This window comes from Pseudochaenichthys georgianus, chromosome 3 (assembly GCF_902827115.2).
Source record: "Pseudochaenichthys georgianus chromosome 3, fPseGeo1.2, whole genome shotgun sequence".
Lineage (NCBI taxonomy): Eukaryota > Metazoa > Chordata > Actinopteri > Perciformes > Channichthyidae > Pseudochaenichthys > Pseudochaenichthys georgianus.
In genome coordinates, this window is record NC_047505.1 from 45,503,564 (window position 1) to 45,528,624 (window position 25,061).

The window sequence follows — 25,061 nt, forward strand, 5'->3', positions numbered from 1 at the left end:
TGATGTCATATAACGATGTTGTGGCTTGTGTAACCATTAGCCAATCACCAACCAAGGTAACCCTCCCCCCCCCCCCCCACACATCTTATCACCTGAATCTCCTCCTAGAGCACCATTGTGTTCTTTGTAACCAAATCTCTCTCAGAGGGGCGTGGGGAGGGGCTCCTTATTTCATCTAAAGTAACAGACAGAGAATCAGCACTTTTGAAACAGGGCTGAAACAGAGGGGATTATGGGTAATGCTGCAATGATCTGTTTGGTGTTTGGAGCCAAACACGTCAGAGACATGTTTTGTATATATCTGGGACCTATAATATATTGATGAAAAACAGTATGATAGGGGACCTTTAACATCAGCTGATGTATACCAAACATACATTTGTATATTATCCTTGCAGAGATATGTTGGGTCGTTTTGATCTGCTTTGGCTCCACCGGCATGAGATTATCAGTGAGGTTGCAAGAATTAAGTAGAAGAGAAAACAAAGGTACCAAAACATACTTAAAATCTTCTTTTATTTGTCACACAAGAAATGTATCTAAACTGTTGAAGTATATTGACAAGTAAGTGGCTGCTAAAAAACTTCCTTTGGATAATACAACCATTTCTTTGCAGAGTGCCACTGTAACTACAAAAATACAGTGCGTACACCTATTTCTGGACAATCATTAATATATTTTATTAAATGATCATATTATCTGCAGGTCTACATGGCAGAGCAGACACAATCTTTACACTATTTTAGCAATAAATATTAATTCATTATCAATCTGTCACCATAAATACCCATCCTACAGTTATGATGCAATGATATGTTCTCTTTCAGAAGAGATGTTTTAGATGTCTGTGCTTCTGTGTGTTTGTTACACCGAATGTTTATATGCACACTGTCCTGTATTAGTGTTGGCAGTTGTATAATGCTGGTTCTGTCGTCACTGGATCACTGTGACGTCAGCTCTAGGACCAAATCTGCAGGAGAGAAGAGTGACGCATCATTAGTTATTAGCTTAAAGTTCCCTACTCTTTTTCAACAATATATCACAGGTCTCAGATAAAAACAAAACATGTCTCTGAAAAACCAAACAGATTATTGTAGCATCCCATAAACCCCTCTGTTTCAGCCCTGTTTCAAAAGTGCTGATTCTGTAGCTTTAAATGCTAATGAGCTGCTGCTGGCCACGCCCCTCTGAGAAGTGGTTGGTTTAAAAACACAATGGTGCTCGAGGAGGAGATTCAGTGGATAAGGTGGGGGGGGGGGGGGGGGATCAGGACAAAAAGAGAGCGAATCTTTCAACACAGGGGACACACACATGTATTTATAAAAGAGATGGATTTTGCATAATAGGTGACCTTTAAAATGCAACAACTTATTTTTCCAATAAAAAGCAAGTGTAAGAAAACACAAGGTGTTAATATGAGGACATGGTCGGCCACACTTTGGCCACCAGATCTTGATTGACGTCTTTCAGTAACAGGTTAGTAGCCCAACATAACCTTTTCAACCATTTTAGAATTAAAATCATCCGATTTATATACTGGACTGGACCGCTATAACCCTCAAGAGATTTCACAGCAATTTTCAAATCACAATTATCATTGCCAAAATAATTGGATATTGGATATACTTTATTAATCCCAGTGGGGAAATTGTTTCTCTGCATTTGACCCATCCTAGTGTTAGGAGCAGTGGGCTGCCATTTTGAACAGCGCCCGGGGAATAATTAGTGACTAACTGCACATTTCCTCTACAAGGACTGCTCCTTGGTTCTTAGTTTTATTTGATTTATTTTAAGTTTTTTGCTATTTTGTCAAAGGTTTGTTGATTGCTCTTTAATGTGAAACTTTGTCGGCGGCTGTCCTGGACAGGTCCCCTTTGAAAAATGTATTTTGTATCTCAATGGGAAAAACTCCTGGTTAAAATACAAGTAAAATACCAAGTAAATACACAAAAAGAAAAAGCAGAAGTTATTTAAGATGCATTGGATTAGTTAGCCAGGATTATGGTATGTGGATTATTAACCTCATCATCATCCCTGATCTTACATTTTTTAACAGCATGATAAACCCAAACTGTGGTTTATCGAGACATCCCTAATCCCAACCCTTTTGTCAAATAACACCAGGTAACATTCATGTGTTAATTTAATTAAAGGAGCTCAACGTAACTTCCTATGTTGTAATGTGAACAAACCATAGACTGTACAAACTGGCAAAAACTGAAAATGAACAACAGACTAGTGAAGTGGTCAATTCATGATGATGCTTTAAAGGGCTGCTGACCCGTAAGGTGTTGTCCCAGGAGGCGGAGCAGAGCGCCGTGCCGTCGGGCGACACTCTCACTCTGCTGACGCGGTTCTCGTGGCCGAACAGGATGGAAGCACGAGTTCCCTTCAACACGTCCCACACATTGATGGTGTAGTCGTTATATCCAGCGAACAGCAGGCGACCTGTGGGCGTGAGGGGGCGAGGGAGAGAGAGAAATGACATGAAACAGGAAGTGGGACATTTGTAAAAAGGGGAAGTAGAGGCAGAAACCAGTTTGTTAGGGAAGTTGTGTTATCGAGAACGCAATTTCCTTGAATTACTAAAAATACCTTCATTTATTTAAAACACAGCATCAGGTATTATTCCCAAAACGTTCCCTTAAAGGTCCTCTATTTTACTGTTTTTCATAAATATATTATAGCTCTCAGATATATACAAAACATGTCTCTGACGTGTTTGGCTCCAAACACCAAACAGATCATTGCAGCATTACCCATAATCCCCTCTGTTTCAGCCCTGTTTCCAAAGTGCTGATTCTCTGTTTGTTACTTTAGATGAAAATAAGGAGCCCCTCCCCACGCACATGTTGATGTAGAAGAGACAGGAACAAGTGGATTTTGCATAATAGGTGACCTTTAAGATGCTTTATGAGTATTGCATACTCCACACATTCAGAAAACCTTACCACTCAGAGAGAAGTCCAGAGTGGAGGCTCCAAATATCACGCTGTCCTTCTGATAGACGGCCACCTCACGGTCAGCGCGCAGATCAAAGAAACGACACTGAGGGGCGAAAACACAGACAGGACACAAACAGTGACTTCACAGTGGACCTTTCAGTACACAGTACAGTACGTAGAATTAAAGAAGTATAGCAAAAAGGTCAGAGTCTGGCATACAGTAGGAGTATATGAAAATGTCCTGTCACAATTATCCTGGCCAAAATAATTGGGATTTACAATGTTTTCCAATCATCAAAATATATATCACTTTACTGTATACGTTTAAAAAAGAACTAGTATTATTAACGGACCACAGATTGGACAGACCACTGTTTGTGTTCTAACAGACCACTGTTTGTTGCTATTCTCAACAAATGAGAATATTTAAGATTAGGATGAGGAAGTTAACCACAATCAACTTTGTGACTCATTGTATCTCTATAAGAACAAACAATCCTATCCCATCCCTAGTCGAGATTACTTTTGAGCATGTCAGTACACGTTGTTGTATTTCTATGTATCTGTTTCTGTTGACAGGTGTTGTTCTGTTAGAGTACTAGACTCCTGGTACTAGACTCCTGCTCCTAGACTCCTGCTCCTAGACTCCTGCTCCTAGACTCCTGCTACTAGACTCCTGCTCCTAGACTCCTGGTACTAGACTCCTGCTCCTAGACTCCTGGTACTAGACTCCTGGTACTCCTGGTACTAGACTCCTGGTACTCCTGGTACTAGACTCCTGCTCCTAGACTCCTGGTACTAGACTCCTGGTACTAGACTCCTGGTACTAGACTCCTGGTACTCCTGGTACTAGACTCCTGGTACTAGACTCCTGCTCCTAGACTCCTGGTACTAGACTCCTGGTACTAGACTCCTGGTACTAGACTCCTGGTACTAGACTCCTGGTACTCCTGGTACTAGACTCCTGGTACTAGACTCCTGGTACTAGACTCCTGGTACTCCTGGTACTAGACTCCTGCTCCTAGACTCCTGGTACTAGACTCCTGGTACTAGACTCCTGGGACTAGACTCCTGGTACTAGACTCCTGGTACTAGGATGGGTTAAAAGCAGAGCACAAATGTCACTGTGTGTGCTCTGCCTGTGTGACCATTAAAGAGGGTTTCATCCCTCCCAATTATATTCTATTAATAGGTTCACTGAGTTCCCTCCTTAATAAATCCTGATAAGAAACTGGTTCAGACACAATAAATCAATCGAATATCTACACATGCACCGAGGACGTCAATAACGACCTTGTGCGGGACACATATTGACACATCACAACAAAGTGATAAACAGGTCGAACAGTTGGACGTGACTCACTGTGGCATCGTCTGAAGCCGAGGCAAAAGCGTCTCCACTCGGGTAATACCTGAACACACAGGGACGTAGAGTTAGAAATCATGCATCAGAAAGTCAACAAATACGATTACTTCTTTATTACTAGTTTCCCGCTTACTCTTTAGTCACAGATTATTATAGAAACTGAATTTAGACCGACCGCTACGCAAACACACTATTTTCCCCACTTTCAATTTTTTATTAATTAACTTTTTCTTTCATTGTTAAAATCACAGTAAATAGTGTTTGAAAAATGTGTTTACTGCTTGAAGAAGCCCTCTATATCAAAAATAATGTACACATCTTATTGAGCAGAGTATTTCTGCTCAATAAACGGGATGAAAGCTGGTCTTACTCTTATATGGAGGAAGATCAAATCTCGCTAATTGAGAAAAAGGAAATTGTGAATGATGCTAATTTATTGTGCAAAAATGCATCCATATCTTTTTCCGAAAAGTCAAACAACAGAAAAGCTAGATTTAAAAGTTATTTGGACCATATTAATGTAGTTCTCATTTGTTTTAGTATTCAACCCAGTTAGTTTTCTTGAAAATGTAAAAACATGATTAAGTCAGGACACTTCGGTCTCTCATTTAGTGAAAGACGAATACATGAAAGGGCAGCAGAGCGCCTCAGATGTATCCATGACGTTGGGCACGTGTGCAGACACACAGCGGTAACATGCCCTCTTTGTGCATCCTGATGAGCTATGGAGGAATGCAAGGTCTCAATATGTAGTAGTAGTAGCAGTACGAACTATGTTTGACATCTTTATCTCATGTTCCATTATTTTATATGTATTTCTTTGTATCAAGTCGCTGCACTCACTTCACACAGTTGATGTCCGATTCGTGGCTCTCAAAAGACTGAACGTTCTGTCCAGAGCGCATGTCCCAGATGTTGGACTTCCTATCAGAGCCCTGATCACACACACACACACACACACACACACACACACACACACACACACACACACACACACACACACACACACACACACACACACACACACACACACACACACACACACACACACACACACACACACACACACACACACACACACACACACACACACACACACACACACACACACACACACACACACACACAGTCATTAGAGGGGACAGATGGAGAGATAATCTTTGACAGCATGTTTCCATGTGATCATGATCCTCCCCACTTCACACCAGTACTTATGGTGAAGAGACACGTTTACTTTCTATTGGAAGGACATCCATCTCAAATGGTTTGATTTATGAAGACAAACATTAACCTAAGATATGAGATTGTATATGCAAAATGTTGGGAGTCCGATTAAAAAAATGGACCTAAGCTCAAACTGCTGGTATTCAAAGAGCATATGCTTGGTACAAATTAGATCCAAGATATTGTAACCTGTACGTTTCATGGGTATTGCAGTAGGCTATTTTGAACCTTTTGAATTGTTGCTCATTGCTCTATTCTAAAAATCTAGTTTCTTTGACATATCAGTATCAAACTCTAAATAAGTATATACATGTAACGGATACAAGGTTTTGCAGCATTATATTATAGCAAACAGGCACATCCACACACTGTGTCTCTCTCACCCCAGAGACGAAGGTGTTTCCTGTCTCAGACGGAGCGAGGTCGAGGGACAGGACATCAGCTGTGTGACCGTGGAAGCTCTGCAGCAGCTGCCCGCTCTCCACATCCCACAAGGCACATGTGCCATCACCACTGGAGGTCAGGAGCTAACACACACACACACACACACACACACACACACACACACACACACACACACACACACACACACACACACACACACACACACACACACACACACACACACACACACACACACACACACACACACACACACACACACACACACACACACACACACGTTCAACATACAATTACAAAAAGAAAAATACACATCATGTATTATGTTGGAAACTCCACAAAGGAAAGATAATTTCTGGATAAAAAAAATACATGAATAATAATAAATTAATGAATTATTACATTCTTAAAAAAAGTATTGTTCATGCTCTGAAATAAAATACATTGCATTGGGGAGATGTAGTAGGATTTATTTGTGTAACAATCACCTACGTAGGTGGTGTGTTCTCTATCTGTATGGCTTTGGCTTCAGGCTTTGCTTTCATGAAGTGAAATAGCCAAAAATAAACTTGAAATCAAAATGAGGTTTAGTTTAGGTCATTTTGACCTCACTAGCGGGTTCAAAGGATCACACCAGCGTCATCAACATCCGCTCATGTGCCGTCACCGCTGGAGGTCAGGAGCTAACACACACACACACGACAGAATCCAAAGGTCAGCTCCTCCTCACTAACAGAAAGTGTCACTGTGCCTCGTGTATCCACACACAATGTCTAAATGTCAGCGCCTCCTCTGATGAAAACAGATTATGGGCACTTAGAGACACATGCAGACATCAGAGGTCCCTGCTGCTGCTGGATTAGAGACTCCTGCTGGATGACCTCAGGCACACGCACACGCACACACACACACACACACACACACACACACACACACACACACACACACACACACACACACACACACACACACACACACACACACACACACACACACACACACACACACACACACACACACACACACACACACACACACACACACATACATCCTGCCTGCACAGCGAGTGAGCTCCAGTTTCAACATGAATGCAATTATCAGTAAGCCACAATTACTGACACACACACAGATGGGAGCCTCTCTGATATCATAGAGAGCCTTTGCATTGGTCTAATTCTGCCCACCACCACCTGCATGTTACCATATATTTAGTCCTTGCAGGGGGTTCGATAAATGACCCAATGATCCTACTGAACGTGTACATATTGTTTTTTATGAAAGACTCACATGATGCATACGATCAGTTTATCTGACTGAGTGTGCTCCATGTTGCTAGGGTGAACACAAAGTCATCACTCAGGGATGCTAACACTTATTTTCATGTTCGACGAATCTGCTGAATATTTTCTCTATTTATTGATGCATGGCGATATCTTACATTGTTTTTGTAAGTCCAAAGCTACAATATAATCAATTTAATATGTTAAATCAAACAGGAAAGAAGGTTATCTCCATATTTGAGAGGTACAACATTAGCATTTTCTGTCAATGTTACATTTTTCTTCTCCTGATTGGTCGACTAATTGTTGCGGCTCCATTTATAAAAACGCAAAACTGTATGCATTCATAACTCTCCTGTTTGCAGACTTGAAGGCTGCTGGAAAATGTCAGTATAGTGAACACAGTTCTTGGTGAGCCCTTCATATAGTCCACAGCCCGGATCTACTTTAATGGAAAGTGTAAGAGCTGTGGGCGTCACAGTGTGCATGCGGTGTGTTTTTGTGTGTGAGACGCACAATGACAGAGACACTCAGGGGAACACATGCATGTGCGTGTCTGTGTGTTAAATGTTCTGCTCTCAGGCCACGGCACTCCACTCTTTCCTTGATAAAAGCCTCTTTCTCAGATAAAGACCACTCGGTGTCTAATAATACTCACAGAGAAGAGGACCCCCCCCACCCCCCCCCACAGCCTCTTTCCTGCCCCCCCCCCAGCCCTGGCACCCATCTCCATCTCCCCTCCTCACTCGCTCCACTATCTTGTTAACGGCCAGAGGGGAGTAGATGATTCAAGTCAAATATCCCCCCCGTTTCTTTCATGCTCTCCCTGGAGAATGTCCTTTCCTATCAGGGAGTACAAGGCACAGCCAACAAAGAATACATTTGGACTCCTTAACCTTTAAATAGGAACCGTACACAAAAATGACTCAACAGAATACTAATCCTTAAATACAGTGTAAATATATTATTCATAGTTTTAAAGATTTTTCTGATGGTGTATATTATTATTGGATGACTCAAAGATAAGAATTGGGGAGGAAACAAATAACAAATGGCTCTAATGGTATGAAGTCTGCTTAGAGCGTGAGAGGTTGTCGGTTCAAATGACTTTACTGTGGTTTGTTTTCTGTTAGTTAAAGTTAGCAGTACAGTAAGGATGCTTTGGGTTTTAAGACGCTTGATATTAACGGTTTAACAACTGCAAAAAAAGCATTCCAGGGCAAAACGTAGCAAATATAAAGAGTAGATTTACCAATCATATCTCTCAGATTCAAGTGAATTTGTGTTCTTCTTATAAATACAACAAATAAACTATGCAGAATGTATTTAGAATCAAATGTTTCAGTTCCACTTAAAACCACTTAAAGGTCCCCTATCATACTGTTTTTCATCAATATATTACAGCTCTCAGATATATACAGAACATGTCTCTGAAGTGTTTGGCTCCAAACACCAAACAGATCATTGCAGCATTACCCATAATCCCCTCTGTTTCAGCCCTGTTTCCAAAGTGCTGATTCTCTGTCTGTTACTTTAGATGAAAATAAGGAGCCCCTCCCCACGCCCCTCTGAGAGACATTTGGTTACAAAGAACTCAATGGTGCTCGAGGAGGAGATTCAGGTGATCAGGTAACCATTAGCCAAAGAAACGTTATGACATCATAAAGTAAAAGTCAGCTCATTTTCAGACAGGTTTCTATATAATTGGATCAGGACAAAAAGAGAGAATCTTTTTTTCTGAATCTTTCTGAATCTCTTTAAACAGAGGGGACACATGTTGATGTATAAAAGTGGATTTTGTATAATAGGTGACCTTTAAAATACATTACAAACATTTAACCCACAAAATGCCCTCGTGTCCAGTTTCTCATAAGGCAGTGAAGAGGGGCTACCTGCATGTCAGAGCTGGTGAAGGTGCATCCTGAGACGTAGTTGGTGTGCATGGCGACAGACTTCTTTTTTGCATTCAAGTTCTCGTTTTTGTCCAGCGACAGCGGGAACACCGAGCACTTGTTATCCAGTCCACTGTTAAAGGAGATAAAAACATTAGAGGTTAGATGAAAGGGCGTTCACTTTTGAGTTGACATCTTAAAACAACACTTATTACACGGGGTTTTTTATGGTAATAATGGATATAATCTTATTGATCTGAGATAGACATAGAAATCAGAGGTTACAAACAATAGGCGCTTTCACACCAAGTACTTTTCCCAGGAATAGTTCCCGGAACTTTTATTTCCTGGAGTAAATCCCGTTCACATCAGAATAAGTCCCTGAGAGAGCCGCTGACGTCACTTCTTCTTCTTCTGCTTTGGGTTTACTGGCAGGCCGCAAACAACTTCAGGGCGTATACTGCCACCCGAAGTCCCCAGCCGGAAGTCCCCGGAGTTGGGGACTGGCTTCAGTAGAAGCTGCTGGGAGTCCCAGCAGCTTCTACTGAAGCCTTCCGAGTAAATCGCCAGAAAGGCTGACACCTCCTCATCTCCACCACTCCCATGTTTTATTTTGTGTTGCCATAAGTTAGTCTCTCTCCGTTGGTGCGCTGGGCTAATGCTAATGCTAATAATGCTAATGTGAGCAAATAAAATGGCGGCTTCACAAAAACTTTTCAGAGTTTTTCGGGGCGTGGTTTGCAATCCGCCCAGCCAATCAGAAATTGGAACCCTTTTCTCCCCAGGAAGGTCAATGCTCTCTAGCAGGGACTAAAAAGGGGAGAAAAGGTTCGCAAAAGTTTAGTTCCAGATCTTTTTGGTGTGAACTATCGGAACTATCGGAACTATTCCTGGGAGAAGTACTCCGGTGTGAAAGCGCCTAATCCTTTCATTAGGTGTCTGATTAAGTAACAAATCATATTCCCAGTATAGGATATATTCACTGATGCTGAGCAACAACAGTCGCAGTCACCAGAAATTGTAAAATGAGATTATATTAAACAACACATTAGTGTGAAGTCATTGAACGGGCAACCAGGGTCATGTCAACATATCCAGAATATATATAATTCCACGTTCATATAAATAACTTTGTATTAAAACAATACAGATATATATTTTTTCTCAACAGTTTATTAAATGTAGACAATAAAAAGAGAAGTTTTCTGTACTCACCCACATGCCACAGCACAACCAGAGGGGGCATACGCACACGCCATTACCCATGTACACGGCAGGTTCAGACCGTGTTCCTGTAACACACACACACACACACACACACACACACACACACACACACACACACACACACACACACACACACACACATTTTACTGTCTGCAAAATTAAAAACATGATTATCAACTAGTTGGAAAGATTTATGGACATGACCTCAATCAGTTTGAGATTAATTTCTCTTCGAAAGTGTGTGCTTACATCCTGTTGCTGTAATATTATCATCACATTAATGGCAATAACTGCTCTTGAAATGAAACTGACATCATTTATCACAACTTTCTCTGGGACAGGCCTACTGTGTGGTATTTATTTATTTATTGATAATAAGATACATATCCTTGAATAGCAATTGTTTTGTACATACTGAAACATCCACATCCACACAACTGCAGTACAATTGTGATAAAGCAATTATGTTTAGTGTTTATGTCTACTCCATGAAAAAGCATGCTGGTCAAACCAGGGGAATCCTGGCTGACATTTAAGTGCACTCTCTCACTCTCACACACGCACGCGCGCGCACACACACACACACACACACACACACACACGCACACGCACACGCACACGCACATGCACACACACACACACACACACACACACACACACACACACACACACACACACACACACACACACACACACACACACACACACACACACACACACACACACACACACACACACACATTACAGGGCACAGATGGATAGATAATCTTTAAAAGCATTTTCCCATGAGATCATGTTGCTCCCGCTCTCTCAGAGTAGCATGATCCTCCACACTTCACACCAGTACTTATGGTGAAGAAGAGACACGTTTATGTTCTATTGGAAGGACATCCATCTCAAACGTTTTGAATTATGAAGACACACATTATTGAAAAACCTAAGACTAAGAAGATTGTATATGCAAAATGTTGGAAGTCCTATTTAAAAATCTACCTAAACTCAAACTGCTGGTTATTCAAAGAGCATATGATTGGTACAAATTAGATCCAAGTTTTGTAGACTTTGTCAAATTCTTTATTGTAACCTATAAGTTTCATGGGTATTGCAGTAGGCTATTTTGTACCTTTTGAAATATCAAATGGACATAACATTTTAACAAGGTTGGTAGTATCAGTAAATCATTCAATATTGCAAAAAAAAGCTTTTAATAATTTTTTTAAGAAAAAACTTGAGCTTTTGATATTTAGCTGTTTAATTAATAGAAGTTATTAACAAATGAATTCCCACACCCATCCACACAAAAGCACCACGCAGACGTCTACTCACCTTATTCAGAGTGAATGCATCCCAGACAATCACTTTGCCATCCTAGATAAGAGAAGAAAATCCATTTAAAAACATTTAAAAAAGTCTTGCAGCCTAAAATGAACATGTGTGTGTGTGTGTGTGTGTGTGTGTGTGTGTGTGTGTGTGTGTGTGTGTGTGTGTGTGCGTGCGTGCGTGCGTGCGTGCGTGTGTGTGTGTGCAGGGGTGCGTGTGCTTGCCTGTGAAGAGCTGACTATCCGACGTTTGTCTTTGCACCAGTCCATGCACAGCACCTTGTTCCCGTGACCCTTCAGCACACGTCTGGTCTTTATGGCGAGAGCGCCCAGCACCTCCACCTTCTCTGCCACCTGGTTCACTGAAGAGACAGAGCTTCATTCAATACCTCACTATAATGCACAGACAGAAATATCATCAGTAAACTCAAAGTGTCTGTCTGTGTTAAACAGAGGAGGGAAGTGTTGGGGAATAATTTGCCCTGCATGCCCTCCTTCGCCCTCTGACGCAGCTGACCGGCCTTGAGGAGGGGCTGCCCTAGCATATTGTTGATGTTGCCAGTTTATGACCGGGCAACTCTCGGTTAGAGATAGTTATTGTTGCGGGACACCTGGAACACATCCTTCTCAGGGTTCCCGAGCCATAAGCGACAACACATGTGATTCAGTGTCCTCAGCTGTTTAGTATTGAAGAATTATTACACTCTGAACTAGTTAAAACATCAAACTACAGAAGAGTTCTTCAGAATTGATTGTGGCATCTCAAACGTGTGGTCAACTCGTGGCCCGTGACATGTCTTGTGAATTCTCAGTCAGTGTTTGCCATCAAAGCTCCAGCTCTCCTCGTGTCTCTCCTCGTGTCGCTCTGAGTCCTGACTCCAATTGCTTCAGAAGTTTCCCCCACAGGAAGTAGTGGAGTACAAATACTTCGTTACTGTACTTAAGTCCATTTTTCTGGTATCGGTACTTTACTCCACTACTTATTTTTCTGACCACTTTTTACTTTGACTTCTTACATTTTGAACACAAATACCTGAACTTTCTACTTCTCACATTTTCCAAACAGCTGGTTCCTTTAGTCTGAATGTGTGTTTGGTGCGTGATCATTATTCTTTAGAGTCATTGCGTGCCTATGATTTGAACACGATCCGTGTATCCATCATTTCCTGGTCTTCTCTAAAGAAGAGGGACCAATGGAAACGTTGTCATGTTGCCGTTGTTCAGCATGGAAACATTCATTAGCTAACAATGACATTATTGTTCTGTTAATATAAAGGGAGGTCAGGTACTCTTTAAAACAGCTGCTAGTTATGGGTACTTTTTAATTAAGTACTTTTCAAAGCCTCTTTACTTTTACTTGAGTAAAGAAGTTTACCAGAGTATTTTTAAACACGAGTATCTGTACTTCTACTTGAGTAAAGGGTGTGTGTACTTTTGCCTTCTCTGGTGTTAAATCATTTTATAAGATGTTACATAGTAAAGATTTTCAACATGTTAGCAGCATATAATGTCTCTGCGTACAGTAGAAGCTAATTTTAACTATTTTCTAAACAGCAGGCAGGCTAATCTTTGATCTTTCAAAGGTTTTGTGTGTAAAGTAGTTGTTCTGAAAATTAAATAGTTCAAAGTTAAATATATGCTTTTTAGCGGCTGTTTTTATTATTCATATTAATCACTTTCAGTTGCTTTTATTTAACTATACATACTATTTCTTATTATTTATTGTTATTTTCAAGTGTTTGATTTACCCATCTTCACATTTATAGTGGTTTTTGTTTTAAACATGTATTCTATGTCGATCTTAATTTACTGTATTGCTTAGCGATGTAAACAAAACACAAGGCTCCATGATAGAAATAATCAAAATCTTACTAAAAATAACAGCAATATCATCAGCAAACTCAAAGTATGACTGCTAAATGGTGTCTTCATCATTTTATAAGATGATACAGTAGAGATGTTTAAACGTGTTCTGTTCCTGCTTCAGTATTAAATGTGCACATGCTGCAAATATGGGTACTGATTTTAATATTATTATCTGTTTAAACCTATTTTTATGTTATTTCTAAGTGTTTTATTTTCCATCATGGCTTTCTATTCATGTTTTAATTAATACATTTATATCCTATGTCCATTTTACTTTATTGTTTAGCATTTCTTGCACGTAAAAAGCTATAGCCTACAAATACATATTATAATGACTAAAAATAGCCTATACTTCCAAATCTTGCAGAAGCATTTAACAGTTCTTAAGTTATTATATTTAGTTAAACATCCAACCACGATTGTGCACAATCTCATCCTCATCACTAAACAGACACAAAAAGGCTATACTTTTAAAATAAGAGCATGCCGTTAGCTTTGTATGTAAACAAAACCTATTGCTAGGCCTACATGTTCAAACGAAGAGTTAGGCGGTTTTAGATGCAGGAGTAAAGGTAGTATCTATCGGGCACTCACACTCGATGTCGCTGAGCTTCCCCCGCTCCTCCTCGAGCTTCTTCTTCAGAGTCTCGCTCTCCTTCTTCAGGCTCGCGACCGACTCTCCCGCCGTGAGCCCCGCGCAGGCCATCTTTGAGAGAAACAACACACACTGTTAGAGGGAGACGACCATGGAGACGAAGGGTGGAGAAACTCTGCAGAAACAGCCAAATGTGACGAATGCTGTTTAAGGGATTTGCAAAGATTTGCCTAGAGACAGTGATGCTGCGCCGGCCGCGGGTGTCACTCTGACAGCTCGCGCTCTGTTACCCCCTCCTCCTCCATCCTCCATCCTCCATCCTCCACATTCAGATACATTAACAGGCACCACACGCATTTGGAGACACTGCTGCAGCATTGGTCTTCCACATTATCCACAAATTAAATCATTTAAAAAACAATGGATCGCTTTTCTGACCATTGAGCATCATATAGCCTTTTTTAATTAATTTGTTTAAGTCTTACACCATTGCTGTGTTTCGTAATTGTGGCAATTGTACTAATTGTGTGTGAACCAATCTTTAGTTATATATACATGTCAAAAAAGTTGTTATACTGTGCCACATTAATATTAACAAGCATATCAAACAAATACATTGTGATTATTATAATTTAAAACAGAGATTACATTTTTGCTCACTAATGAAATTGCATAATTATCAAGTTGCCCTTTTCTGCGGATTTCAACTGTAGCATTTTGTGTGAAATTAAAATAATCAATGCATTGATACAAACAAATAGGTCCTTTATATTTATATTTGATTGACAATAATGTCAAAAGGATTATTATTTAAGTCAATCTAAAATACCTTTGACAGAGAACACATTGTCTGCATTTGTAGATTTCAAGTTTATCTTCAAATGATGAGCTATTTTAATCAAAATGATTATGTAACTTGTTATTTTTCTACGGCTATTCCACACTTCAATCAATTTTTTTTAAGGTAGCACCCAGTAAGTTGTTGACAAAAACACAGATCATGAGGGGGTTGCATAGCATGCATCTCTCTCTTCAAGGACCCCATGACTTCCTGTGTGACTGTGTTTGAGTGTGGGTGTGTTGAAGCTAAAACAGCTGCATGTCAAAAGGTGCTGCTGAGTGTCAGTGCAAAGTGTTAGTGTGATCCTCATCAAGTAAAGATACCCTTCAAGTGTAGAAGCTTTGCAACTGCATGCCTTACATATTGCTGTTATCCCATTATATATGTTCATCTATAAACTTAAAAGCACGATGCAGGTATTTTAGGGACAACGGGTTGGGTTTGTAGGGATTGAATCTGTTTTACCCACTTTTCAGTAAATAAATATCTTCTTATAATTACATCACACTAACGTACACAAAGCAGTGTTAGAGACACTGCAGACATTGGTTCAATCTGCAATGAATTGGCAGCTGATGAGAAACCTAAAGGAACACGTACCACTTCCACGCAGAAGGAGCAGTAGTTGATGGCCTCGGTCTTAATGTAGATGTTCATGAGAGGACTGGCTTTCCCGCAGCTATCGCAGGGGCCAAAGGTGGCCGCCACGAACGTCTGGTCACACATGGCTGCAGATGATCAGCAACACACCCTGTAGAACACACACACACACACACACACACACACACACACACACACACACACACACACACACACACACACACACACACACACACACACACACACACACACACACACACACACACACACACACACACACACACACACACACACACACACACACACACGAAAACAGAGAATCATTTAATCTGCTAGCAGGTAGTTTATCTGGTTTATTCAGGCTCTTGAATTCAGTACCCTGCAGTGACCACTTTGTGTGTGTGTGTGTGTGTGTGTGTGTGTGTGTGTGTGTGTGTGTGTGTGTGTGTGTGTGTGTGTGTGTGTGTGTGTGTGTGTGTGTGTGTGTGTGTGTGCATGTGTGTGTGTTTGTTATGAGATAAGAAGTTGGTAATCTACCCGGTCTGATCCCCCTGAGCTCCAGAGGAAAGTAGTGCAGCGCAGCTATTCTGGGAACTGCACACGTCCAGTTCACTCTTAACAGTATAACAGAGTCTAAAACCAAATTCCAAACTAAAAGGATGTTTCACTTGACAGATGTACATGCACCGTACCATTAATTGGAGCTGTAACTTGTTTTGTAATTGTAATTTCCCCAAATATAAAGCAATATTAGCCATTTGAACTCAAACTTCTCAATGACTCTTGATATCAATGCTTACAACTAAATTCAACCTTTAGGGTCGCCTTAAGTAAACACTATTTGACCTTTCTTCTATGTTTAATGTTTAGTTTGTGGTCTTGTTCAATGGTGATGTCTTTAAATTACTTGTCTCGTTTCCCCTGCAAAAAGCCAAAGATGATCAGAGTAATGTGATATATAACATAAGCTGAAAAACAATGTTCCTGCCATTTCTGCATACAAAATGACTTGTTTGTTTTTGTTTTTTTGATGGCACCTTAAAAAAAGGAGTAGCTCTACTCATCTCATTGTACCTATAATGACAATAAAGGACTCTATTCTAGCCTATTCTATTTAATGAGTACTCAATTATAAAATGTTTATTATTTCTACATCTCCGAACATAAGTGACAGTTGACAGGCTGTTCTTGAGGTAATCGTCATATTGTTTTTGTACACAATATACAGAAAATACGTCATGCCAAACTCATTCAGGCAGTTCTATCAGAAGATTACAACTCGACTGCGCAGCAGATTACATCACGTCAATCCAAATGTAAACACAACACACACCAACATTATTTCCACACCATATCAAAGACAACATTTTACCTTACGAGAGAATATGTTCCTCTTCTGTGCAGTAGGTATTTGTCCGTGGAGAACTACGTTGAGTTTTCCAGTGACGAGGATTGTCAGAAAGCAGTAAGCTTCTTGGTTTAGTGTTTAAGCTGCAGCATTACCTGCGACGCCCGCAAAATTACATTTACAGCCTAATCCTGTACAGATTATACATTTAATTGAAAAAACAAACAATTTTAAACTGGTTGATGTTACATTGCATCACTTCCTTTTCTGTAATACAAACTAGAAATGAATGACTTTGTGAAATCTGAAATAAATGTGGATATTGAATTCATGTTCTGAGACAGTCGTATACAATGTTCCATGCGTGTGTTGTTTCCAGATGTGTTGTTAGCCACTTTTTGTGTTGATAATAAATGTATTATTTTCTAATTAATTTAGATCTTAATATATTCTTTCGATTTATGAATTAGTATTGAATGAAATATTGTGAGAATAGTTTTGATTTATTGTGATCAATCAGCTGCTATATAAGGAAGGGGTGGGACTGAGCCTCAGCGGAAATGGTCTCCAGCACGGAACGGGGAATCGGTACAGTTCTTGAGCTCACGTTATCATGTTTGTTTATTTGTTTAATTGTATGGAAGAAGTAAATCAATCCGCCAGAGGAAGGCAAAGAAATCAGTTTTATTTGGACTGTTTTTAACGTGTGAGTCAAGAAGCGGCGCCCTGTTAATGTGGCACCGTTTTAAATATCCTACAAGAATGAGCCACGACATGAGTACTCCCATTACATGTAATCTATTGCATGAAGCTCTGATCATCTGCAGTCTTGTGTGGGCAGTGAAAGAAAACAAAACAATTTCAAGGAAATAAAGTCAACACAAAGCTTTTCAAATGCTGCCAATGCAGTTCATTTAACTCACTTTTTTTTGTATTACTCAAGGAATCACATTTTCTGAACAAGGCCCTATTAGGACTCACTATGTTACACTTGTGCTTCATTGTACGTTAAATTAAAGGGCGGGACATCTAAAGGCGGTTAACCAATCACAGCAGAGCCGGCCAGTTAACCAATCAAAGCAGACTGAGCTCTGGTTTCAGACAGAGGGTGAAAAGAGGTGCTGCAGCAGCAGTATGAGAAAAATAAAGATCTTTTTGAACATTAAAACACACATGTCATAGTAGAGAAACAAAATATGAACCTGAAAATTAGAACAATAGGGTCCCTTTAAAACCCTGAAATAATCTCCCAGAGACAAACCAACAATGCTGTATTCATTTATTTTACTTTTACAGATTTGACAATTTATTCCAAGTTTCTTAACGGTGAACACATTCACTAAGCACAACTACCAGAAACTACAAACAGTCCAGTTTGTACACATGGGTCAGAGAGGAAACATCTGGTACCAGCGTGTTCACGCCGGTACCACGACAGCTGAGGTGATGATTTATGATCGTTAACAATATTTAAAATGGCACATTCAACGCTAGTGCTGATAAGAACAATGGTCATTTATAATGTCTACGTCGTATCGTACAACCAACTCTCCCCTTCGTGTAAAAACGCAGAGTGAAGGAATGACACTTATTTCTGTTTGAGAGCCCAAGAGAAGCCCAGGGAAACAACGCTGCTCAACAATACGAACACATGAATGTGAATGTTTTCGCTCCACTGAAACTATTCTTAATATATCAGACGACAAGGACAGTCTGAGCAAGTGTGAGAAAGCTGGTGCTGCATCCACAACAATCACAAGTGTCTTCCTTCCTGTGGCTTGCAATATTTCATAGTCTGAATAAAACTGCAAAAAGAAATCACTGAATAAGGAAGTGAAGCGCCCACTGGCGTGGGGAATGTGGCAGAGGAAGCTTAATGGGTTGCAGTCCAGCAGGAAGGTGTTGGAGTGTTTCTTTTTACAGTTCTTGTCAATCTATTATTTATCCGTCTTCCTCAGCAATGTCTAAAAAATGCATTTTGGACTTATGGCAAAACAGTGCAACCCTGTGGCAATAACTGTTGACCAAAAGGACACCTTATCAGAACAAAATATCACATTTAATATTAATTTTACAGTGGAAAAAAACCCTGGAGTGACACAATGACGATTTTGTGTTTTAGTCACTCAGGTGGCAAATATTCAAATAAGGCTTTGCCCAAAAATGTGCAGCTAAAACACTTCATTAACAACTTGAAACATTCATATGTTAAATAAATTCCTTCCAGTTACCGTCTTACTTGCAACAGATATGTACTCTTTACACAAAGCATACTTGAAACCACCTAATAATGTAACAAAAAGGCAGATTGATAACATGTGGTCCCAACGACAGCATATTCAATTATTCTCAAATACAAGTGCAACACAAACTTCACACACTAACTTCTCTTTACTCCACTTACAATTTTGAAGATGTTTAAATATGTATATTTCTCAGCATGTACTGTAGCTTCACAAGAGCAAGTGCACGGATATTTCAAATGCAAAACACATTTGGTTGAATGTTGGTTGGTTTTAGAAGAAACAAAACATAACCAATCAAACGTACCGAGTTCAGTTTTTGGAGACGATTCACAACCTCCTATATATTTAAGCACCTTTCAAAAAAAAAAAAAAAAAAAAAATATGAAAGGCCTTTAGGACAAAGTAAGGTTCACATGAGGGCAAGAGGCAAACTGGGTTGGCTGTTAATACTAATGGCACAACAGGAAGTAAACGGGGGGGAAAAGTGCTAAACACGAGGCAGCGAGGACAATGTGAACGCAGACAAAACACTTTGTGTAACAACATGGGCAGATTCCCTCACTCTCCAATCAGAAGACTACATCGATGTTTCTTTGTAGAAGAAAACAACAACAAGTGTGAAGTTGTATTTCTACTGACTAGTAAAGCAAAGCGCATGCTGGTTGTATGACGGCAGCAGCAGCAATGTATCCATACTGAGTTATAGCGGGTGAGGTGTAATATCACAGTTGAAGGAAAGTCCTAAATATCTGGACCAAAACATATTGTGCACCAAAAAGAAAATGTCAGTGAACCCTTAATTTAACGGTGCAATTGGAATGGAAAACAGCTGCACCTATGCTGTTGGTTTTGGTAATAAAAGGCCCATGTTGTGTTGTCTTGGTGGCTGAACAGGAAGGCATAGGACGGACATGAATGAAAAGAGAGGAGAGGAATCGGCCTCCAAAGCTGCGGTTTGTGGTCTTTGTGGGAATAAAGCAGATACACATGTTGTAAAGATGGACACATCCAAGACAAACCCTCTCTGCTCAGTGAGACATGGCTTCTTCACGATATACACAACAGAAAATGATAATACTGAAATAAATAGTTCCACGTTGATGATAACAAAACAGGCTTTGACCAGAGAAGACGAGAAGAGAGAGTAAAGCGTACGCAGTGCAACCCCCCCCCCCCCTTCGGTGATTCAGCAAAATCCTATCCTTCATATATCGGAGGAGAAAGCTCTTAATCTCAAAAAGGGAGGGTGGGGACGGAGTTAAATGCAATAAATAAAATACACGATATATATATTATTCATATTTATATATGTATAAATTATATAGTACAGACGATGAGTTCTGTGTTGTCTTGACTGTTTTCAGAGAGGAAGCCCTTTAGCATGGCTATCACTCATAACGCTTCATATGCGGACTCAAAACTCACTTTGAGACCCGACATACCAACCTCATCAAGTTACTTTCTTTCTGAGGACTCTCCTCCTTCGTGTGGCAATATACATTCTCTTCGGGGAACGACACGATGACGAGATCTTACAGCGAGTTTACACACAGATCTGGAAGCTGGGGTCCACTAAGACGGACTCGATGGAGCGCGAGGAGGCATTGATATGGCCCTGTGGCTTCTCTAAGAGGCAGGCGATTTTACAAGCAGTGGATGATGACATTTAAACCAGCGAGTGCATCTGTGCGCTTTGTGAGACAGAAGTGGATGTATGTTTTGTACAGATGCATGTTTAGAGTTCAGCATGTGGTTGTGTTTGAGAGTTTAATTTTGTGTGTCAGTGTCCAGATTCAGACCAGCGATTCTTTACTGGAAACCGTGTTTTGAATTAGAAGATTTTTTCTTTTAGAAATAACTGCTCAAATCGTGTTCATTTTTGAGTGTGTTCAACGCTTTTAATTTTCTTTTTGTATCTCTCTTTTGATGATTGTGTAGTACAACGTCTTTGTGGGCTAGTGAGTGTCATGTGGCCACTACATCATCTTCTCCGCCTTCCTGTCGAGTTTAGACACGTGTGAGGAAGGCCAGATTAAGAGAGCCGGGGACCTGGATGGTTTCCAGGGCGAGTGAGGACGGGCTGAATGGGAAGGTGACGGGGTAAATCATCTTGGTGTCCATCAACAACTGGGGACTCTCACAACGGTCGCGCAAACGAGTCTGAATGGAAAAATAAGAGAGCACAGGAATAGCAGGGAATTAGATCATATGCAGTCACATTTATACAGAGATGTTCTTAATAGGGTTCAGGGGACTGTTCCAGTGGTTGTGCACTTTCTAGTGCTTTGCATGATTGCTAGGCAGTCACCTTGCAACTTTTTTTTTTAATTCCTTGCACTTAACAATAATAAGATGAAGTTTGTGCCCAGTGATAACTTGGAACGTAGAAAAGTGAAGTGAAAAGCAGTAAACACAACGCCCTGCCAATTTTGTAGCAAGTGCAAATGAATTAGCAACAGTGCTAAAGTGTTGTCCATTTGCCACATGAAGTTACTTACTATCAAATTAAAATGAACATTACTAGATTGGCGTTTTCCTGATTTTAAAATAGTACATGTAGCATATGTCCAGAAAACAGTTTTGTATTAATTCTGCATGAGTGAATTACCTGTATGGTTCGTATGAATGACACTGATACCCTCTCCTCAAACTCGTTGACTGGTGTATAAAGGTTCAGGACCTTCACAATCTGAAAGAGACACAACACAGACAGTTACAAACACATTTCTTAGCGTTCAGACGGACAGAGACATCTTGTCTGGTTTCTCTGAATGCAGTGTTGTAGGACAGTGTACCTGAGCCGTGGTGAGGGCCAGGCACATGGAGCAGATGGCCTCGGCGTCCTCGTCGGTCTTCTTCTTTACCTGCAGCAGCTGAGCGGCCTGGATTAGAGGCTCCAGCGTCTCCTTCGCCCCGCACACCATCAGCCCTTTGTCCCTGAGCCACTCCTCCAGCTGGCTCACGTTGTACCTGCAAACACACACGATTACATTACAATACATTTTATTTAGCTCATGCTTAAGTGACTTGATAAGCGCAATCAACCAAAAGCATAACATTACTAACACCAAGAAAAACTGGCTCAACAATCACAAACTACATTGTTTAAATGATATGACATGCATTTATTGATAATAAAAACGGAATGTTACTTTTTGTAATAACGAAATATTGTGAAAAGAGAAATTAGGCATATCTAGTACTTTTAGTTTTGATACATTTTGCTGATAAAACTTCTGTACTTCCACTAAAGTAACATTTTCAGTTCAGGAATGATCAGAATCAGAATCATGTTTATTGCCAGGTGCGTTTACACAAACAAGGAATTTGCTTTGGTATCTGTAGGTGCGAACTTAAACAATCTAAAAAATCAAGTTGCAAAGTAGGTAAAATAAAGAAATAATTGTAATAACTTGTATACTTTAAGTCAGAGTAAGCATACTTCTCTCCAGTCAAAATTGTGAAAACACACCTGAAACAATCTAGACTGAAATATGTCTTTTTGAGTTTGGGGTAAACTATCCCTCTAAGTCAGGGGTGTCAAACTCAAGGTCACATGTCGCTTTACAGAAGCACGTTGCCCATAAACTACATATCCCACAATGCATCTCGTTTTGTGACATGCGCACTCAAGAGACTTGCATTATTTGCCCTAGACTTCTGCTTTCAGAAGTAGTTAAGTTAAGTTATTACCCTATCCGATAATAATCCAATGCAGAGGTCATAATGTAATATAATACATTATTTTATATATGTACTGTATGATATATTTATACATGCATATTTATAAAGTCTTAATGTTACAACCGGCCCTTCGAGTGCAACCATAACACTAATGTGGCCCTCGACTAAATTGAGTTCGACACCAAGTGTTCACAACCCAGAAAGCAGAGCAGTCTCCCTCCCAGCTGCCCCTTGTCTCACCTGATCTGCATGCCTTTGCTCCAGGAGCACATGTCTTTGCGCAGCAGCAGGTTGTTGAGGGTGACAGCCCCGATTATGTAAAACTGCTGCTTCACCACCTGCTTCATGAGCTCGGGGTCGGTGCCGTGCTGGCACATGGTGGAGTGGAAGGCGCTGAGCTGCCGCAGGATGGAGTCCAGGGTGTAGGTGCCCTCGTCCGCGATGCTGGACGTCCTCTTACGGAGACCCGTGGGCTTCACCCCCGACACGCCCTGGATGGTCTCGTGCTCCAGCATGCCAGACACTGCAGGGACACACACAGGTACTTTACTGTAAGTACTATTGCCTTCAACTCCTACTCCTCTAAACTTAGCACTTTTTACTTTATTAGCTTTTGTTATTTCTCTTTACTTGCTTGTAAAGCATCTTTGAGCACCAGGAGAAGCACAATGAAATCACAATGTATTATTATTATTACGTGGAAATGACATTATTCTACTGTAGCGTTAGCTTGTAGAAGCTAGGAGTGGGTACTTTGATAAAGCAAAGCATCATGATATTGCATGGTCAATGAATACGCGAACACCAAGTCTTGTTCGTTCATGTGACAAAGTTAATCTTTCATTACATAAACTATCAATATTATAAAAACAAATCTAACTTTAAAAAAAATACATATGCATTCGATAAGTTGGACATTTTATAATGTAACACTGACACTTTGTCAGACTACTTTTGTTTTGACAGTGTTGACAAGTCTGCCTGCTTGACAATCCGCAATAAAATCAACTAAAGATGTAATTAAACTCTATTCTCTAATTTGCACTTGAACAATAAATACATTGCAATATTTGTTGTATATTACAAAGTCGCAATTTGTATACTTTTTGTATTACAATGGTATAGTGATACTTCTGGTGACCCCCAGCCCTAGCAGTAGCACACGCACTCGGACGTGTTCATGCACACACCTATACTGGGCTGCAGGATGTTCTCCATGCACTTGATGAGCTGCTGGTAGATCTGGATGGCCAGGTCGCTGATCACCTGTCGGTACTCTGCCAGGTCGAAGTTGGACAGACAGTGTTCGTTCTGCCTCGTCGTGTTGTGCTTCATGAAGGCCTGACACGAAGACACGGGCAGATACAGGGTTACAACCGTTCTTGTTTAATTAAAAGCCATAATGTAGAATTCTAACAATCCTTCTTCATGACTGTGTACATATGTGAGAGAGTTTCTCGGTTGGTGTTGTGTCAGTCTCACCTCGTCTCCGCTGTACTGTTTGAGACAATGCAAGAAGCGGCAGGTGTTGGATAGCCAGAAGGAGACGGTCTCAAAGTCGTCTCCTCGTTTCTGAAAGAACAAATTAAGTCAGTAAATCAGCAGGTTATGTTGATAATCAAGATATCAGAGCCTCTCTCAGTCATTTCGTCCCCCAGATGACTGAGAAGCAGCTTTTAAAGCATCTTGATTCAAATAAAGAAGAAACAGATTCTGCTATCACCTTTAAACACATTTACTCGACACTTACCAGGGACATGTAATGCTACAAGTACTAATCAACTGTGTACAGATCGCCCGGAAACTCTTATCATCCTTTCTTTGTAGGATTGACATCATCATTCAGCTTTATACAAGAACTACTGCCCTACACACAAACACACTATGCATACCTTCAGGATCTTCTTGATACTGTTGATGGTGGAGGTGAGCAAGGTGCGGACCTTCTGGTCATCGTTGACGTAGTCGGCATGTCTCAGACACATGAACAGGATGTAGGCCGGCAGACCTGGGATCAGATTCACAGCTACCCCTCGAGGCTTCAGCTCTGCAGAGACAAGAGTTCAGTGACCAAGAGTTCAGTGATCAAGAGTTCAGTGATCAAGCTTCAGCTTCATATTCGACGAAAGGTTTATGGTTTCCGACTAGAGAAAACTGTGATTATAATCTTTATTCTAGCAGCTTTAATTGATAACTGGAATTGAGCGATTCTCAAGTTGTCTTAAA

The 25,061-nt window shown here is 40.4% G+C and overlaps 2 protein-coding genes across 2 annotated transcripts in view; both read right to left on the reverse strand.

Annotated features, from left to right (window-relative positions):
* Positions 1-482: 482 nt before the first annotated feature.
* Positions 483-14,402, reverse strand: LOC117461090 (guanine nucleotide-binding protein subunit beta-5b-like). The gene is made up of 11 exons (XM_034102795.2): positions 14,116-14,402; positions 11,881-12,017; positions 11,663-11,704; positions 10,325-10,401; positions 9,110-9,242; positions 5,919-6,062; positions 5,155-5,246; positions 4,309-4,357; positions 2,952-3,048; positions 2,282-2,448; positions 483-970 (listed from the first exon to the last, which is right to left on the reverse strand). The coding sequence occupies exons 1-11, from the start codon at positions 14,225-14,227 to the stop codon at positions 959-961; spliced, it is 1,062 nt and encodes a 353-aa protein (XP_033958686.1). The 5' UTR covers positions 14,228-14,402; the 3' UTR covers positions 483-958.
* A 6,621-nt stretch (positions 14,403-21,023) lies between these two features.
* Positions 21,024-25,061, reverse strand: part of myo5aa (myosin VAa) — a 70,611-nt gene continuing 66,573 nt past the window's right edge. The window contains exons 37-43 of the mRNA XM_071202717.1: positions 24,728-24,882; positions 24,318-24,407; positions 24,026-24,176; positions 23,076-23,358; positions 21,947-22,121; positions 21,760-21,840; positions 21,024-21,311 (exon numbers count right to left, since the gene is read on the reverse strand). Coding sequence (XP_071058818.1) covers positions 21,159-21,311; positions 21,760-21,840; positions 21,947-22,121; positions 23,076-23,358; positions 24,026-24,176; positions 24,318-24,407; positions 24,728-24,882 — 1,088 coding nt within the window. The 3' untranslated portion in view covers positions 21,024-21,158. The remainder of the gene's footprint in view (positions 21,312-21,759; positions 21,841-21,946; positions 22,122-23,075; positions 23,359-24,025; positions 24,177-24,317; positions 24,408-24,727; positions 24,883-25,061) is intronic.

What these genes read in the sequence shown, in the direction of transcription:
- LOC117461090 (XM_034102795.2), bottom strand. Translation starts at nt 14,227, where the DNA reads ATGGCCTGCGCGGGGCTCACGGCGGGAGAGTCGGTCGCGAGCCTGAAG. An exon ending in GAAGCTCAGCGACATCGAGT is followed by an intron (nt 12,018 to 14,115) that starts GTGAGTGCCCGA and finishes CTGTCTCTTCAG; the next exon opens with TGAACCAGGTGGCAGAGAAG. An exon ending in ATGCATTCACTCTGAATAAG is followed by an intron (nt 10,402 to 11,662) that starts GTGAGTAGACGT and finishes TGTGTGTTACAG; the next exon opens with GAACACGGTCTGAACCTGCC.